Genomic DNA, 17,281 nt, shown 5'->3' with positions numbered 1-17,281 from the left:
CCCTGAGAACAGTACAGTCTACAGAGAACACTAAATAATAAACCTCCTACTTGAACATACATGATGATAGCAGAACATGCATTAACTAGACAGAGAAACAAAAAAGTATAAAGTTAACAGCTCAGTCAGGAAAACTGAAGTGGACTAGCCTCTTGGTCAGGAGGTAGCCCGTGTTAGTGCTAATGCATTTTGCATTAGTGTGTTGTTGATAAAATCTTGAGGCCTGGCATCAGAGTTAATTACAGAAATCTGCAGTGATTCTACCTCACCGGCATGTTTTACACAGGACAAATGAGATCCACAGCAAAGACCCTTAGCTGTGAAAGTTTATTACAGAAGGTCTGCTTAGCATCGGAGATGGCTGACTGCTAATTTAAAATGACCAATGTTTCCTGCACACTCCTGATCGTTTGAAAGTTCTTTGAGTCTTGATCAGCATTTTACAAAAACAAAAGGTATTCAGACAATCCCAAAGAATGCACAACCAATCAAAAAGTAGATTTTAATTGTTCCCATTTGGGAAATTATTCAGATAACCAGATTATTCAGATACATCCAAGAGTGTTGAACTTTTTAATTGCTCAGGTAGGGGGATGAGGAATATCATCATTACCTTGTGAAGGATTGGCATGAGGTAATCCTGTCTGAAACTTAAAAGATGGAGTAATATACTCAAAGATGTTACTAACTAAAGTGCCATTCAGTACTCAATAAATCAGTCAACTTCTGTTATTCCTGGAACAGGCTATGTGAATTCAGAATACTAATTATGGCTTGAAAAGTCCATTATATTAAGGCTTATGAAATAAAATAAAATACAACCCGTCAGAATTATAAAGTTTAGTAAGCCACCATTTCTCTATCAGTTGCCACCATTCTTGGAGTCTTGCAGATGTAGATTAATGGTACTCAGAACCCAATCAGTGTTGAATGATCAGGAGCCGTTCAGAATGTGCAAAACTTCAAAGAAGATGTATTGCAGAAGGGCTCAGTATAATGCCAGCAGGGTCTCAGGTTGAACCAGACTTTTTAAGTTGAATGTATTTTTGCTTTATAAAAATAATAATACCCAGCTCTTTTACAAAACTTTTCATCCATAGAGCTCAAATTTTGAAAGGCGTTTAGGTGCCTAAAGATACAGGTAGGCACTAGTGGGATTTGAATATGCACTTTTGGAAATCCCACTAGCTACCTACCTGCATCTTTAGGCACCTAAATACCTTTCAAAATCTGGCCCAAAGTGCATTACAAAGTTAACAGGTGAGAACCTGAGGCACAGAGAGGTGAAGTGATTTGCCCCAGGTCATGTAGCAGGCCAGTAGCAGAGCCAGGAATAGAACCCAGGTCTGCTTCTATTAGGCAACACTGTCTCCTTAGTAGCAAGTAGTACTTGGGTTTCTGTAATATTTACTAGTTTATACTTGTACGGGCTCATGTCATATTTTGAAAGAAGAAAATAAGTTGTTTTTGCCAGACCTAGTCTTCCATCGTGAATCATGACAGAAGGAAGTGTAATTGTCTGTGATAATGCATGGGCTCCACTGCCAATGATATGCTGGCCACATCCAGATTTATATTTCTTCAACAGGTATGTCCAACAGTGCCTGCCAGAGAGCAGCAGCTGGATGAGGACCAGCTGGCAATATGGGAGGGGAAGAAGCTTTTGAGGTGCTCAAAAGAGTTGGAACCATGTTTTCTTGTGTTTGTACAATGACTAACGCAATGGGTCCCCAGTCCTGACTGGAGCCTCTAAATATTACTACAGTAGAAAAGCCAGAACCTCCAGTGCAATGCAACTGCTTTTTGCTGCAGTGCAGGTGTAATCTGGCCATAAAGCTTGTTTAACTGGCCCAGAAGTCCTTCAGTGGGAAGGCACCAATGTAAGGGTGCTTATGCCATGCACGCTCTATGCTGCCCATGTAGCAGGGGCATGAGAATGGGGAAGAGGTATCATTAGGATGACCTATGTCACATTAACCCACAGCTGCATTTTTGGCCTCTTCTGATATTACCTAATGTAAATTCAAACTGTTTAAACACAGCAGAGAGGGAGCTGCCTACCCAGAACAGCCGTACATTGGGGAGTGCAAAGATAAGCTTTAAAGTACCATAAAAGCATTTATAAATTGGGTAATTATTCTTATGCCCGCCTTACAGATGGCGAAAGTAAGGCTCAAAGTCATTAAGTGATTCATCCAAGATAACAAAACAAGCCACTGTTGGAATTAGGATTAAAATCCATTTTGCTTGTTTGGAAGGCCTATGCCCTTCTACACAAATTTGGAAAAGAAAAGATCATAGAGTTCTTATGTGGAGAGAACTATCGCTCTTAAAAAGCCTGCCCAGGTCTGTCTTTCATATGACACTAATGTGATTAGTTTTTCCTGTTGCCAAGTGACATTACTGTCTACATCTCAGTTACAGCTAGGCAGCCGTGCAGCTTGGCAGTGATGTCAAAGCTCATTCCAGTCAGGATAGAACAGATATGGCTGCCAGGTCTCTCTGTTCAGGAGATTTGCATAGCAGTTCCCATGGTGCTCTCTGCACATATTTACCAAGCATTATTGCTTAGATTTGGCTTCTAATCAAGAATATGGGTTTGGCTTATCAATAGCATAGAACCTATTTCCAAGCTTGAGGAGTGCCCAAGCTCATCTAGCCTTAGCTTTATTTGGTTTGGGATATTTCTTTGTTTAAATTGCCCACCTTTTGCATTGCTGAAGTACCTCAAGGTCTTTTACAATTGTTAGGAGGTATATTTTAGCTCTCTATAAACTCTGTGTGTGTGTGTATATATTAGATCTTGATATACATAAAAACTAACCCTAGTTTATAAGAAACCTTGTTGCTCTTTACAGATTTGAAACACATCAGCCTTATTTTTGTCTGTTCTACAACTATTTCAGTCTTCTGTTAAAGTCTAATTTGCATGATCATGCTTTTTAGTCTCCAAGGGTGGGAGTCCATTGATAATTAATTGTAATTTTTATTGTCAGAAGATATACATCTCAGTGGATGGCTGAAAATTTACGATTTAAAAAAAATTTAAATAAAGAAATCTGATTTTAAAAAATAAACCTATTTAAAATTAATTGTGATATTATGACAACCTATGTTAACGCACAAACTTAGGTATAATCGATAAAAATAATTTATATTAAAAATATACAAGCAGAACATTTTCTGCCAAATTGCTAAAGAAAGTCAAACATGGTGGAAGTTGTTCACTAAGCACCTGGAAGCAAAATTTGTTGATGTGCAAAAGTAACTTCTGACAGCAGTAGCAGGTTCAGAGAGAATATTTTCTTAATTTCAGTTTATTCAACTAGTTCAATTCAATTACTAGTTCATTCAAAGTTAAGAAACCAACTGGGGGTTGAAAAGCAGGAAAGCTTGTTTTCCTCTTCTAATATATGAATAAAAATGAGGTGTGTGAGGATGAGACCTACCAGTTCTACAATCTTGAAGGACATGATGACCAGAAACAATTAGTTCAATTCACTAACCATTTCCTTTATTTAATAAATCATAGAATCAGAGAACTGGAAGGGACCTTGAGACGTCATCTAGTCCAGTACCCTGCACTCAAGGCAGGACTAAGTATTATCTACACCAGAGGTGGGCAAACTACAGCCCGTGGGCCACATCTGGCCTGCAGGACCGTCCTGCCCGGCCCTTGAGCTCCTGGCCAGGGAGGCTAGCCCCCAGCCCCTCCCCTGCTGTCCCCCCACCCCTGCAGCTACGCCGCTGTGCGGGCAGCACTCTGGGCAGTGTGGCGGCATGCTCCTGCCGAGCAGAGTGGCAGCATGTCTAGCTCCAGCCAGGCAGCGCAGCTGCCAGACATGCTGCTCTGAGCAGCATGGTAAGGGGACCGGGGGGTCCCGGGGGACAGGGACCGGGGGAGGGGTTGGATAAGGAGCAGGGAGCAGGGGGCGGTTGGATGGGGCAGAGGTTCTGGGGGGCAGTCAGGGGACGGGGAACAGGGGGGGTTGGATAAGCATGGGGTCCTGGGGGACCTGTCAGGGGGCGGGGGTGTGGATGGGGTTGGGGTAGTCAGGGGATTGGGAGCAGGGAGCAGTTGGATGGGGTGGAGGTTCTGTGGGGGCAGTCAGGGGACAGGGAATGGGGGGGTTGGATAGACTTGGGATTCCAGGGGGCCTGTCAGGGGGCAGGAGTGTGGATAGGGATTGGGGTAGTCAGGGGACTGGGAGCAGGGGGGTTGGATAGGAGGTGGGGGGTCCCAGGAGGGGACTGCTAGGGGACAAGGAGCGGGGGGCGGGGAGGTTGGATGGCCTGGGAATTCTGAGGGGGGCAGCCAGGGGGCAGGAAGTGGGAGGGAGTGGATAAAGGGTGAGGGCCAGGCTGTTTGGGGAGGCACAGTCTTCCCTACCCAGCCCTCCATACAGTTTTGCAACCCCAATGTGGCTCTTGGGCCAAAAAGTTTGCCCACCCCGATCTAGATCATCTCTGACAGGTGTTTGTCCAACCTGCTCTTAAAAATCCCCAACCTCCCTAGGCAATTTATTCCAGTGCTTAACTGCTCTGACAGTTAGGAAGTTTTTCCTAATGTCCAACCTAAAATCAGTTAATTTTAAATGCAAAACATGTTTTGATAAACTTCCATAAGAAAAAAGTATCCCTCATGTTTAAAGTAGTTTTATTTAACAAGTAAAAAAGCAATTTTTAAATGCTGCTTCGTGAATTTTTAATTGAATTCCAATTTCCATCCAAATGCAAGATGACACAAATCAAAAGTAACAAATTATCTCTATTAAAAAAAAAAAGTCATTCATTATTTTCTAACATAATTTTAAAAAAATCAGAATCTGAATAATTGTATGTTAAGCTTTATAATTTCTTAAATAAAAGTGTATGGATATAGTGTGTCCTCCCCATTAACAAAAAGATGTACCAATTTTTACCAAACAGTGAGACCCAACCTTTCTTTAGGAAAATAAGAAATACAAATGCAAAACAAGATTAAAATAGATGATTTAAATCAAGGGTTTCTGCTTGCTCATCTAAATCACTTTGATTTAAATCAATCCACCTTGGTGGATGGGTGTTTGGTTTGGAGTTCTGTAATATTTTGTACTTTTTTCTTTTCTTTTATTAATTGGATTTTAGTTTTGGAGATTTGCCTCCATCCTTGAAAGGGCTGTCCATGGAATGAGTCAGGGCAGCCCAAATCACTACTTGAGAAGTAGAGTGCAAAACCACCTTATGTGGGTTACTAATGCCTTAGAACTTGGAGCTGCAGTAGAAGAATGCTTAGTCTGGTCATGTGCTAGAGGACCTGAGTGGTTATTCACTTATATGTTTCTTCAGAATTATAGATATGTGCTTATTCTTCTTCTCAAGTACCATCAGGACACTTCCCAGTGTCCCTTACATGCATGCTGTAATGCAGAAGTATTTAGTCTTCTCTGCGTATTCCAGGAGCTCTTCAGTCCTAGACCTAGAATAGGAGTTATCATTTGCTGAATCCTTTGGTTATGGCCAACTCACTAATCCTTGGATGCATCATGGTACGCATTGTCCATCATCTGCTCTGGTATACAATATGACTGCTGTCCAGTTTGCTGGTATTTTTCAGTCAGATTGATCTGGTGTTAAATCAGATTGTTTCAGCTTGATATCTTCTGCAGAATTTCCATCCACAAATTCTTCCACAACTTCCTTAAACTTTTCCTGCTTTATCTGATCCAGATGATGCAGCTGTTCTTTGTCCACATTCCAGCTGAGAGATGCATCACTCATGGAAGAGGGAGGTGAAATGAAGTGAAAAAAACTCTGTGCTTAATTTTTGAGTGATTACCTAATATATAACACACTAAAGACAGCTACAATACATATATACATTAATATTACTTTTCCATGATGTAGGTAATTGTTGTAGTTGCCATACGAATGTTGCATGATTATGAATGGGAGGGGAAGGGATCCATTGCAACCCTTGAGATATTAGAGAAGTTTTAGGAGCATCCATGCCCTCCTCTGCTCTGAAGGAGCTGGAAACTGGTTGCCTCCGTTTCACTATTTCTTGAGAAGATTTTTCTGGAATGTCTTTCAGAACTTCACTCTCCCGTGTTTGTGTATCTTATATAGACAACCTCTTCTCTACAAGATCGTAATTCTTGTGGCTGTCTTCCATTTGACTGATGCTTTGGATGTAGGGAGAGAGACTTGAAACCAAGTCCTAGTCACTTCTAGTAATTAAAGATCTCCTACAATTTCTTGCAAGAGGAGAGGTGTGTGCCCTGAGGTCCAGGTGAAATTCCAGTTTGGTAATTGCATTTGGCCTACAAAAAACTTCCCCTGGTAGTCTCAGTTGGATAATATTTTTTTACTTCCTGTTCTAAGATGTTGTTTAGAGGTGTTGCTATGCACTGTCACCATATTTAATTGTAGCGGTAAATGCATTTCATTAACAGATGAAGGGATTTCTGTGTTTATAGAGAAAAACCCTGCATGTTCCAGTCAAAGCACTGAACTACCTCTTTATGAGTAAAACAAATAGGATTTGGCCCATAAGTTGTAAATCAGTGTGCAAGCCTTTTTCTTCTAAGCACAGTTACATATGAATAGCTCAATATAAAATATTCCCTGCAGTAAAATAGGGGTTAACTGTATTGGGGACATCATTGACTACTGCAGGGAAAATTTAGAACTGTGAATTTAGGTCTTGAGAGAGACAAGATGGATGAGGTAATTATTGTTTATTGAATTACCTTGTGTGGGTGGAAGGGACAATCTTTCAACCTTCACAGAGCTCCTCCCTAGACCTAAGGAAGAGCTCTGTGAAGCTTGAAAGCTTTTCCCTTCCACCAACAGAAGATGGTCCAATGAAAGATATTACCTCACTCACCTTGTGTCTCTCATATCCTGGGACCAACATGGCTGCAAAAACACTGCAAACAGCTTAGGTCTTGATGTATAAATAATGCAGAAAATCATTTTAAACAAATTTACTTGTGTGTTCTTGCATGTGATATTTATCTCAGATCTTCAAATGAACATCTAAACTTTTCATTAAAGCTTTTAATTCAGTATTAATGGTAGATCAAGTTTTGAACTGTCTGTAATATCTTGACATCTCTTTTAAATATAGTTTTGCCAGAAATTTTGCTATAACTAAAGGTTTTTGTCTGCTTCCCCCGACTTTCAGAATCTGGAAAGTTAGACAATTGCTCTTAGTTGTGTCAATACAATTCTAATTAAACTTTAGTATCTAAACTATGGATTTGTGTTTTGACTGCAGATTTTGCTACTGAAAAGCATCAATAATGGATATTCCTAATAGCAGTCCAAATTGTTCATAATTTGCGTTGACTTTGTAGCTAAACAATATGTTCAGCCTATTCCCCTGCAGATTTTGGGTTACTGCTATTCTTGTGTTTAAGATTGTCATAGGGGTCATAATGTGTTGTCAAGAAGCAGATGAGAAGTTTTCAAATGAGCCAGATTCTAAACAATCAAGCACTATTAGGTTGAGACATCAACAACAGGAATCGGCAATCAGAAATGGAGACACTGAAGCCGAAGCTTCTCTGAGACAAACGATATAAAGGAGGAAAATAAGAAATATTTTGGAGTAGTTTTCATCCACCGTGCTGTAATGGTAGTATTTTGAAATGTAGGGTTAATGCATCATTCTCTCTGTAGTGGGCATTCCAATGATCACTTTTTTTTTTTATTTCAGCCAATTGGAGCGAGTGACTATTTGGAAATATGTAAGAATTTTGACACAGTCTTTGTTCGTAACATACCACTACTTACCATAGCAAAAAGGACCCAAGCTCGCCGCTTCATTACTCTTATCGATACATTTTATGATCATAAGGTGAGAACTAAGTGTTTCAGGTATGCATGTATTATAATGTTATTTGGCCATTTTATAAATTAATCCTGTCTTCCATCAGGTAACAAGTAAGCCATCTTATTTTAGATAACATTGTCAGCTGTAGTAGAATCTCACATTTAGTTCAGTCACATGCATAATTTGCACACACAAAAATGGCAGTTTCTCTTCATTTTTTGGCAAAGACTTAACAACAGAGGTAATATATTACTGAGACGACTACTTCTACAAAATTTGCTATGATCATGTCCAGTCAAGACTCACTGGGTGTCTTTACAATAATTCAAATACACAATACATGTTGCGACAATCATTTAAAAAAATCAAGTCAAATAGACTGCTCTCACCTCTATTATCACTTGTAGTGCACAATTGTTTGCTCACCAATCCAGGACAGAGCTCCGTGGGGGCTGACCCCAGAGCCCACACAGAACTCCAATGAAGCCATTGGGGCTCCATGCTGGTGGAGGGGTCTGCTCACAGGCAGCTCAGTGAAGGATCAGAGCCTTATTTTTCCACAAGGTTCAGTAATTGGCCATGGTTCTTCCAGGCATTAGCATGAACTAGCAAGGTCCTGCTATATTTTAATTTCTTCCTTTACCCCGGTAAGAGTGGCTTGGGTACTGAGAGAGGAAAGAGGTCACTTACATTTTTCATATTTAAATAGAAAGTAATGGCCATGTCCAGAAAATTGTCTATGACTATTTAATAATGTTAAATATTCTTCTTTGAAGACCTATTCCTATAAGACTCTCACTCTTAGGTTTGAGCTCCTTAGCACAATGCCACAAAACTGCCAGCTTAATTCCAGGATTGAGAATCCTATGCGATGTCTTCAAAGAAGCAGAATTTCAGGGAATTAATTTTCCTTTATTTTCATTTTTCAAAAACATAATTTACTTTGGCTTCGTCCCACATCTGAAATGTTCATATTTTTCCTTATTAAAGGTACCTTCACTTAAGAGTAAAATCTGGCCATTTCTAGACATTTGTAGTCTATCAAATGTTTTTTTAAAAAGTGAAAAATTATTGTTAACGATTTGAAAATTGTGAGCTTAGCGAAATACAACCATGTTTTAAAACGAACGTCATTTCAGAATGCTTTCCTATAAAGTCCTCAATTCAGGAAAGCAAATAAGCACTTGTTTTAAGTCCTACTGATTTCAGTGGGACTTAAGCATGTGCATAAATTTAGGTATGTCCTTATTTGTCCTTCCTGAATAGGGATGTTGTACTGAATCAGGAAATAAACAATTAAATGGGTGTTGTCATTCTAGTAACTAAAGAATGTGCCACTGAGCATTCTGGAGCTAGGCTCATGCTAGATGATTTTAATTTGGAAGGGACCATTAATGAAGAGAATATTAAAGTGTTAATATATTTGTTAAAATGTGATATTAATTGTAGAAGAAACATTGATTGTAGATTTTAAATCAGGTTGCAGAACTGCTAACGGAATAGTAATGATAAATGCACCACTTAACTTGGATTTACAAAGGTTTCAATCATGGGGAAGCAAAATCAGCACTATTAAAACAACAAAAAGGGCATTTCATATTTAAGCTGATCATTTTAAAAGAGTAATGAAAATATTAAGTTCCATCCTGTGTGTGATTATATATGCACACACTTAGATATGTATGCAATCAGGAAATATCAATTGAGGTATCAGTCTTTTTCAAGATGATCATAAAGGCCCTGATTCACCAAGAAACTTAAGTACCTGCCTAACTTTAAGTACGTGAATAGTCTTATTGAAGTCAGTTGGACTACTCTTGTGCTTGAAGTTCGGAACCTGCTTAAATACCATGCTGAACTGGGACTAAATAGTGTCTTAGAAAATATGTATGCAGTAGGCATGGAGTAACAAAATCAGAGGTACTTATTTTTGCAATCTGTTACCTCTTAGTATCAACTTGAAGAAACACATCAGGTGATCATGAAATATGACCTCCTCCAAAGAACATATGAGCATTAAACAACATTATCCCTATTTACCCTATAACTAATCCTATGGAAAAATCATCTAAAAAGGTCACAGAGCTAAAACTTAATACATACTGACCTATATTTTTTCCATCATTATGAAACTAAATATTTGTAGAGACTGATCTGCAATGGAAATCTTTTGTCTGGGATCTATCAATATACTGTATGCTGTCCACAATAATATTACAGTATGCAGGGCCGGCTTTAGGCCAATTTCACCAATTCCCCCAAATCGGGCCCCGCGCCTAAGAGGGCCCCGCGCCCAGTGGCAGGGCCGCCGGGGTGGGGGCAAGTGGCCGAGAATCCCTTCCCTGGCTAGAGGCTCCTTGTTAATTTTTACTCACCCGGCAGCGCTCCGAGTCTTCGGTGGCACTTCAGCGGCAGATCCTTCAGTGCCACCGAAGACCCGGAGCGAGTGAAGGACCCACCGCCAAAGACTAGGAGTGCCGCCCGGTGAGTATAAGCCCCACGTGTTTTTTTACGTTTTTTTTTTCAGTCATCCCTGCCGGGGCCCCATCAAAACTGTTCGAATCGGGCCCCGCACTTCCTAAAGCCGGCCCTGACAGTATGTTTATATCATAAACCTCATAGGGCTACCGGTACTTCACTGTATACAGTATCTCTTCAAATCAGATCTGAAAATAGTTATTCCAGCCTTAATAGTATTATTAAAAAGCAGTAATGATAAAATTCAAGCTAAATTTTTAACTCACTTGAATCTTATGGGTCCAAAATGTAGTGGCCAAACTGAACTTTTAGAAAGACTTCATATTCCTTAAACATTCATTTGAGAATGTCTGTGCAGTTCATTTATCCTCTCAGTGCAACCCTAACTAGTGAGAATCCATAATTTCCTAGTGATTTTCATATTGCTTTTTTTAGAAGGTAAATTACAGTGGTAAAGATTATGTCATATAGCAGATATTCTGAGGGTGTGGTGACACAGTTAGGTGGATCCATTCCTACTGAATGGATCACTGAGGGGAGAAAGCAGTTACTACCCTGGCATATGAATAAAAAGTCTGCAAGTTGTTATTCAGAAAAATACCTGGTTAAAGTTAATATTATTTATTTACTGGCCTCTCACAAGAGACTACACCATAAATTCACATAGCTGCAGTACTAGTGGGTGGGTGAAACTTCAGAAAGATACTTGGAAAAACAAAATGAAGTACTTTTAAGCTTTTTCCATAAAAGATGTGTGTAAAACACAAGCAATGGTGCCAATACACATTTCCCCCATTTCAGGTACGTATTATTTGTTCTGCATTGACACCTCTCCAAAGCTTGTTTCCGCTAGAACATCATGACAGTGGCCTGGAAGAAAGCAGAATACTGATGGATGATTTGGGGTTGAGCCAGGTGAGTGATATCAACATCATCTCCTTTTGTTACAAAAAGCATAATTGGCTTTGGTCTGATATCATGGCACCATTGCAGGAGAAAGAATGAAGTAAACATTTAACAGACGGCTTGCTGCTGTGTAGTAGAATCCATGCAGCACAGTTGTCACTTTAATAATTACATATTTTACTGTATCTGTATGGTCAAGGAATAGATCAATAGATATGGATCCATTTTGCATAAATCTATGCCCAGTTGTATCTCTTTGTTAGGGTGACCAGATCGCAAGAGTGAAATATCAGGACACATTGGGCAAGCGGGGGGCGGGGGGAGTGGAGAGGCAGAAAGACACAGATGCACAGCCCCGACTGGAGCCAGAGACACACTGGTCTGCCTGGCCCTGTGCTACCAGCATGCCCCTTCCTGTTGGGGGTGGGCCCATGCTGTTTTCCTTTAACATTACTTTGAGAGTTTTTACATTTTATTTCCCTTTTGGTACCCTATACTGTCCACTGTCTTGTATTATTAAGCTCTCTAAAGCATTCAGAGGTATAGTTTGGATGGGATGCTGATCAAAATAGATCTGTGCCTCACAGTTCTGTGTTGTTTTTTTAAATATCAATCTAGGATTCAGCTGGAGGACTTTCCATGTTTACAGGAGAGGAGGAAATCTTTGCATTTCAACGAACTATCTCACGACTTACAGAAATGCAGACTGAACAGTATTGGAAAGATGGAGACAGAAGCAAGAAATAGTTATTTGTTCGAAGATGAACAAAACCTCTCAGGACACAAAAATAGTATATATAAAGAAAAAAGATTCTAATAGAATTGGAAGCATTTCTAATATAAATGAATTGATTATTATTGCACTTATCCTCTGGACCATAACTTTTCATCTGCAATGTTTACGTTTAAAATTTAAGAGCTTAGTAAGTTGTGGTTTTTGTTCTGGTTTAGGTTTCTTTGACACCCCCAGCTTGTGGATCAATTATTATGCCTTTTATATTTCAGTTTTTTTCTCCAGTACAGCATGACTTCAGTATTCAACATGGTTAACTGGGTCAAGATCCCTCTCAGGCTGCAGCACTAGTCAACCATATAGGCAGGGGTCACAGTAAAATGGGGATGCACATCTTAGTTGTTGATGCAGTATTTTTGTCATATTTATGACAGCTTGCACAAAAGAAAGATCAAAGCCACACAAATCAAATTTACTTGTATTTTATACTCTGCTCCCTCTAGAGTCAGTCTGTAAGATTCTAGAACTCCTGTGTCCTATCTTTTTATTTTCCTAACTCTTACTTGTAGCCATCTGCTGAACTTCAAATTTCCTCTCTTCTACTGAAAGGATACGCATCACTCTCGGATAGTTTCCTAAGGTACATAGTGTCTGCTGTCATTCTAATGAGGCTGCTGCTCTGTCCTACAGCCTGAAAGCCAACGGCCTGATCCTGGGGACAGAATGAGCCTTAGCAGGAGGTGAGGGTGCTTGTCACCTTAGAGGGGTGAGGTCCACGTAAAGAAAGGTGATTAAAAAAAAAAAAGGAACTATGCAAGGGAGAGAGTAAAATGTAATAGAAAAGTGGAAACTAATACTTTTTGAAGACTTTCCATCAAAGCACAAGAAAGAAGAGTCCATCTCTACTGACAGCTGGGTGTTCCTGCCAGTAGGGGGTGGGGAGGATGGGACTTCATGGACCTTTGGTACTTTCCAGCCTAAAAGTTCTAAGGCCTACGCCACACTACGCTTTCTCCTCTGTTTCTATTAACACCCGTGTACTGGCCAGTGTCGACTTGGGCATGACTTGATCACACTCTATAGTACAATTGAGTCAAGAGACAAGATTACTAGAGCCCTGCAAATCTGTGGGTATCCGCTTTATATCCGTGGACCATTTCTGCAGATAGCAGTGCAGATGCGGATACAAATTTTGTATCCACGGAGGGCTCTGACGGTAAAAGCCAGGCGGGCAGCTGGGAGGAGCCGCAGCACAGATCCTTCACCTGCCCTGGGCAGGGGGCCTGGGCGGCAAGGACACTGAGCAGGGAGCTTCTTAGGCCCCTGGTAGGTTGAGGGTCTGCCGCAGCTCCCCACAGCTGCCCGCGCAGCTCTCCCGAACCCAGCTCCAGCTGGGGAGGGGAGCGGCTCGGAGCCGCAGCCCTGCCATGATAAGCACCGGGCGGGGGTAGCGGTGGTGGACCCTATACCTGCCCTGGGCGAGGGGCCCAAGCAGCTCCCAGGCACCTCCACAGGTCTCCCCTCTCCCTCCGGCCAGGCCAGTGTGGAACCCAGCCGGGGAGCCACAGTGGACCCTCCATCTGTCCACAGTGCGAAGCAGAGGCTGAAAGCAGCCCCCAGCCGTGACCCTGCCTGCCAAGCTCCCTGCCTGGCTGAGGGCAGATGGGGAAGGGTCTGCGACTCTGTGCGGGCTCCCTACGGCTGCCCGCGGCTCTCCCCGACTGGGCTCCGGTGGGTAGGATGCCTCAGAGCCTCACCCGACCCCCAGTGTAGAGCCCTGCAAATCCGCAGATCATTTTTGCAGATAGCAGATCAGATGCAGATACACATTTGTGTATCTGCGCAGGGCTGTAATTACAACATGGTTACATTTTACAGTGGAGATGAAACCTTAACTGTGGTGTGTAACCATGTCCCCTCTAGTTGTAGCATGAACTTGCCTTTCATTAAAATTGCCTTGGATATTTTTTAAGCCTAGATTTAATAAAGCTATGTACTGTCCTTTCTGACGAGTACATTATTTCTATTAGAAACCATCTTTAAAAGCATGTTTCAGAATAGTTTCCTTGGATAGGGAAAAAGGTTGCAGACGGGGCATAAAAGGATCATCCCCAAATCTGCACATTTTGTTTGAATTTTCATCTCACCGTTGGTTCTTCTGAGAAGAATCCATGTACCTCGTATGTCTCAGTATTATTGTTTTTCTCTCTCCATCGATTAGCAACCTGATCAAACTGCTGCTATAACAGCCACTACCATGACACTGTCTAAAGGGAACTAGTCCTTTGGACTTCATGGCCTTATACTTTTTTAGGTGGTGGAGCCATATACTTGATGTATTACTCCATCATGACCTGGTTTTCTTTGGAGCCATATGCTGGGCAGGGCCAGTGCAACCCCTTAGGCGACCTAGGCGGTTGCCTAGGGCACTAGAATTTGGGGGGGGCGGCATTTCGGGTCCTTCGGCGGTGACCGCGGCAGCTGGATCTTGGGCTGTCCCGGTCGTCGTCACCATTTAGGCGGAGGGAGCTGGGGCAGGGGGGCGCGGGGAGGGCCACCTGCAGCAAGTGGGGTGGAGGGGCAGCACTCAGGGGAACTCCCCGCTCCAGCTCACCTCTGCTCTGCCTCCTCCCCTGAGCACGCCGCCCCGCTCTGCTTCTCTCCCTCCCAGGCTTGCGGTGCCAAACAGCTGATTGGCGCTTCAAGCCTGGGAGGCGGGAGAAGTGGAGCGGGGCGGCGTGCTCAGCGGAGGAGGCGGAGCAGAGGTGAGCTGGGGCGGGGAGCTGCCGCACGGCTTCCCGGGCTGCTGCGGTGGGGGGCGCCTCAGGGCGGAGGGGGGGACGGAGAGCTGCCACAGGGCTTGGGGAGGGCGGGGGGGCGCAAGGCGGAAGTTTTGCATAGGGCGCGAAACATCCTTGCACCTGCCCTGATGCTGGGTGTATTAATCCTACAAGGTTAGCCACTCTAATCATCTCTGTGCACTGGAAGGCACCCATGTCTGCTACACCTGTACTTCAAATAACTTTCAAAGTCTATACAGATATACTTTTATAAATACAAGATTTTTCATTCATCCAAAGGAGTGATGAGAGAATTGTAAAGTATTTATGAAAAAAAATGTTCATGGTAAATGAGATGTTTGAATTTGAATGGGAACTCCCAAAGAAAAGCAGTCGTATAATCTGAATAACAGTAGAGATGCTTTAAACAGAACTGCAGAAGCATTTTTCATTTCATGTCGTTTTTCAGATGCATTTTTGCACTTGGGTGATGCATCTGCATTATTTTTAAGACTTGTTATAGATGCAGCCCACGTGCTTTCTTACTTTGTGTGGCGGGGAGTAGAAGAGCCAAAATCTTAGAGAAAAGGGTTGGGGGACTCACATGGAGAGAGAATGGAACATCCATGCTGCCTCTGAGATGGAATAATTTTTCCTACCTTTTGGTTAGGTCAATGGATGCATTCCGATTTCCTCCTGCTGAGAAGAAGCATTCATAGCTGCAATCCACTGTGTAAGAGAACAGGAAAGGGACACCAGATAGAGCATGCAAGTGATTTATTTCCTCTCGTTTCCAGCTTTCTGCATTCTCCACATATTTGTAAGACTACTTTTGTTTTAAAAATGAATCTAATTCTCTTTGAGTGCCATCACAATACAGAAATGTTTCTTTCTGACCTATCACTCTGCATTCATGCTGGTCAAATTTTGGCTGAGTTTCTAATATTTTACCATCCATTTTTTTGTCAGGGTGAAGGGTTTGCTTGGCTCTGATACTTCACTTACTAGCTGAAATTGTTCATTTAAATCATAAAACCAAGTCCTTTCCAAGGAGGATCCTGTATTCCAAATTCTTTTAATGCAATCAGGGTCTCGACCTGTCCAAAACAAGTTCACAAACAGCTGTCTGGAATGCCCTCTGTTCAGCTTCCAGTCAGCAAACTCATCCATAAAAGCATAGGAAAGAATAATTAGGAGATCTCAAGTGATGACAACAGTTATCTGTTTGTTTAGGAAACTGATAATGATAACATTGCTCTGTCATGTTGTTCTACTTCAAAACGATTATTCCACACAGTTGAGCTCCAAGATTTATATGATACACATTTATTCTATGTGAACTGTAGTGCAAAAAACTCATTAGGGTTACTGTGCATAACAGAACTACAGAGTCTCATCATTTCTCCAACTGTCTGCTATTAAGACACTTAAAGGGTGAAGAGATATAGTTTGACTGTGATTTGAACTAAGATGGTCAGATTCAGGAAGGCTTTTGCAGATGGCAGGAGCTGTAGCAGAAGCAGCACTGTAACAGTAATGGCTAGGAGATGTAAGGAACAAAGTTCCTTGCCATGAAGTTGGGTCACCTTTCTATCCTGCTTGAGTTGCAGTGCATGTAGCTTGTGGAGTACTCTATCTCCTTAGTGACAGCAACTCTGCTGGGTACAAACCCTATCCCAACTTCCCCCGCCCCCACCCATTTTGTTGGTCGGTTTCAAAAGACACCATGTTCTGATATCTAAAAGCAAGAGACAAGGAAGCAGAAACAAAGTGGCAGAAGGTTATAAAACACAGGAATAATTATAGCTTCAGGCTTAACTTCTACTTGTAACACTGAATTCCCAAAGCCTCCATGGGTTACTTTAGCCTTTCAGAAAGTAGATGTCTATGTATGTAGGGTGCCTAGTACAACAGGGCCTTTGTCTTAATTGGGGCCGTTAGGGACCACTAAAAATAAAGCAAATAACTATGTATATATTGTTTTAAGCTGAAGCTAACCAAACTGGGAAAAGCAAAGGATTACCTCAGCCTCTTAAATGTGTCCTCCACTGTATCTTTAAGAATTGCTAAAGCCAAAAAAATCTTCACACAGTCAGCACAAAGTTAATTCTGTTTATAATCTCTAATGACGTTGAGAATCTATGAACAGATTGAAATGTCTTTCATTTGCTAGCTCCACTTAGGAGGAGGATTGGGTTTTGGTTGTTTTCTTTCTTTCATTTTCTCCACCAACTATGTTCTGACCATTACTGGCTCTCAAATCTTCTTGATCTGGCTGATGTGTTGAGTACGTTCAGTGTTTCCCTGTAGATATAGGATTTTAAACATTCTGCAAATGACTGACAAAGTTGTTGTATTTGGGAGAAACTTGAGGTTAAACGCTTGGATACTATGGTGGCGATCACTATAGAATATCCTAGCAAAGACAAAGATTTTCTAGCATTGTAAAGTTGGACTGAGTGTAAAGCCCATTTAATGAGACAGCTGCCAGTTGTGCCTGTTTGCCAAGTAAATTGTTGGAAAATGCTGATTGAATTGTCCACTGAATGCACAACACAAATGACA

At 41.6% G+C, this 17,281-nt stretch overlaps 1 protein-coding gene across 2 annotated transcripts in view; it reads left to right on the top strand.

Moving 5' to 3' along the window:
• AFG1L (AFG1 like ATPase) overlaps window positions 1-14,459 on the top strand; it is a 141,523-nt gene extending 127,064 nt beyond the window's left edge. Inside the window, exons 11-13 of one of the 2 annotated variants that reach the window (XR_004645173.1) lie at window positions 1,589-1,668; window positions 7,703-7,843; window positions 11,099-11,203. Coding sequence is in view for 1 of the 2 variants with exons in the window: in XM_034765920.1 (XP_034621811.1) it covers window positions 7,703-7,843; window positions 11,099-11,212; window positions 11,822-11,950 (384 nt within the window). In the remaining variant the exon portion in view is untranslated. Of the gene's footprint in view, window positions 1-1,588; window positions 1,669-7,702; window positions 7,844-11,098; window positions 11,213-11,821 lie in introns of those variants that run through there. The other variant, XM_034765920.1, reaches the window with a different exon arrangement.
• The last annotated feature ends 2,822 nt before the right edge of the window (window positions 14,460-17,281 follow it).

This window comes from Trachemys scripta, chromosome 3, assembly GCF_013100865.1.
Source record: "Trachemys scripta elegans isolate TJP31775 chromosome 3, CAS_Tse_1.0, whole genome shotgun sequence".
Lineage (NCBI taxonomy): Eukaryota > Metazoa > Chordata > Testudines > Emydidae > Trachemys > Trachemys scripta.
Note: the sequence above shows the minus strand (reverse complement) of the source record. Positions and strands in the feature narration are given on the sequence as shown.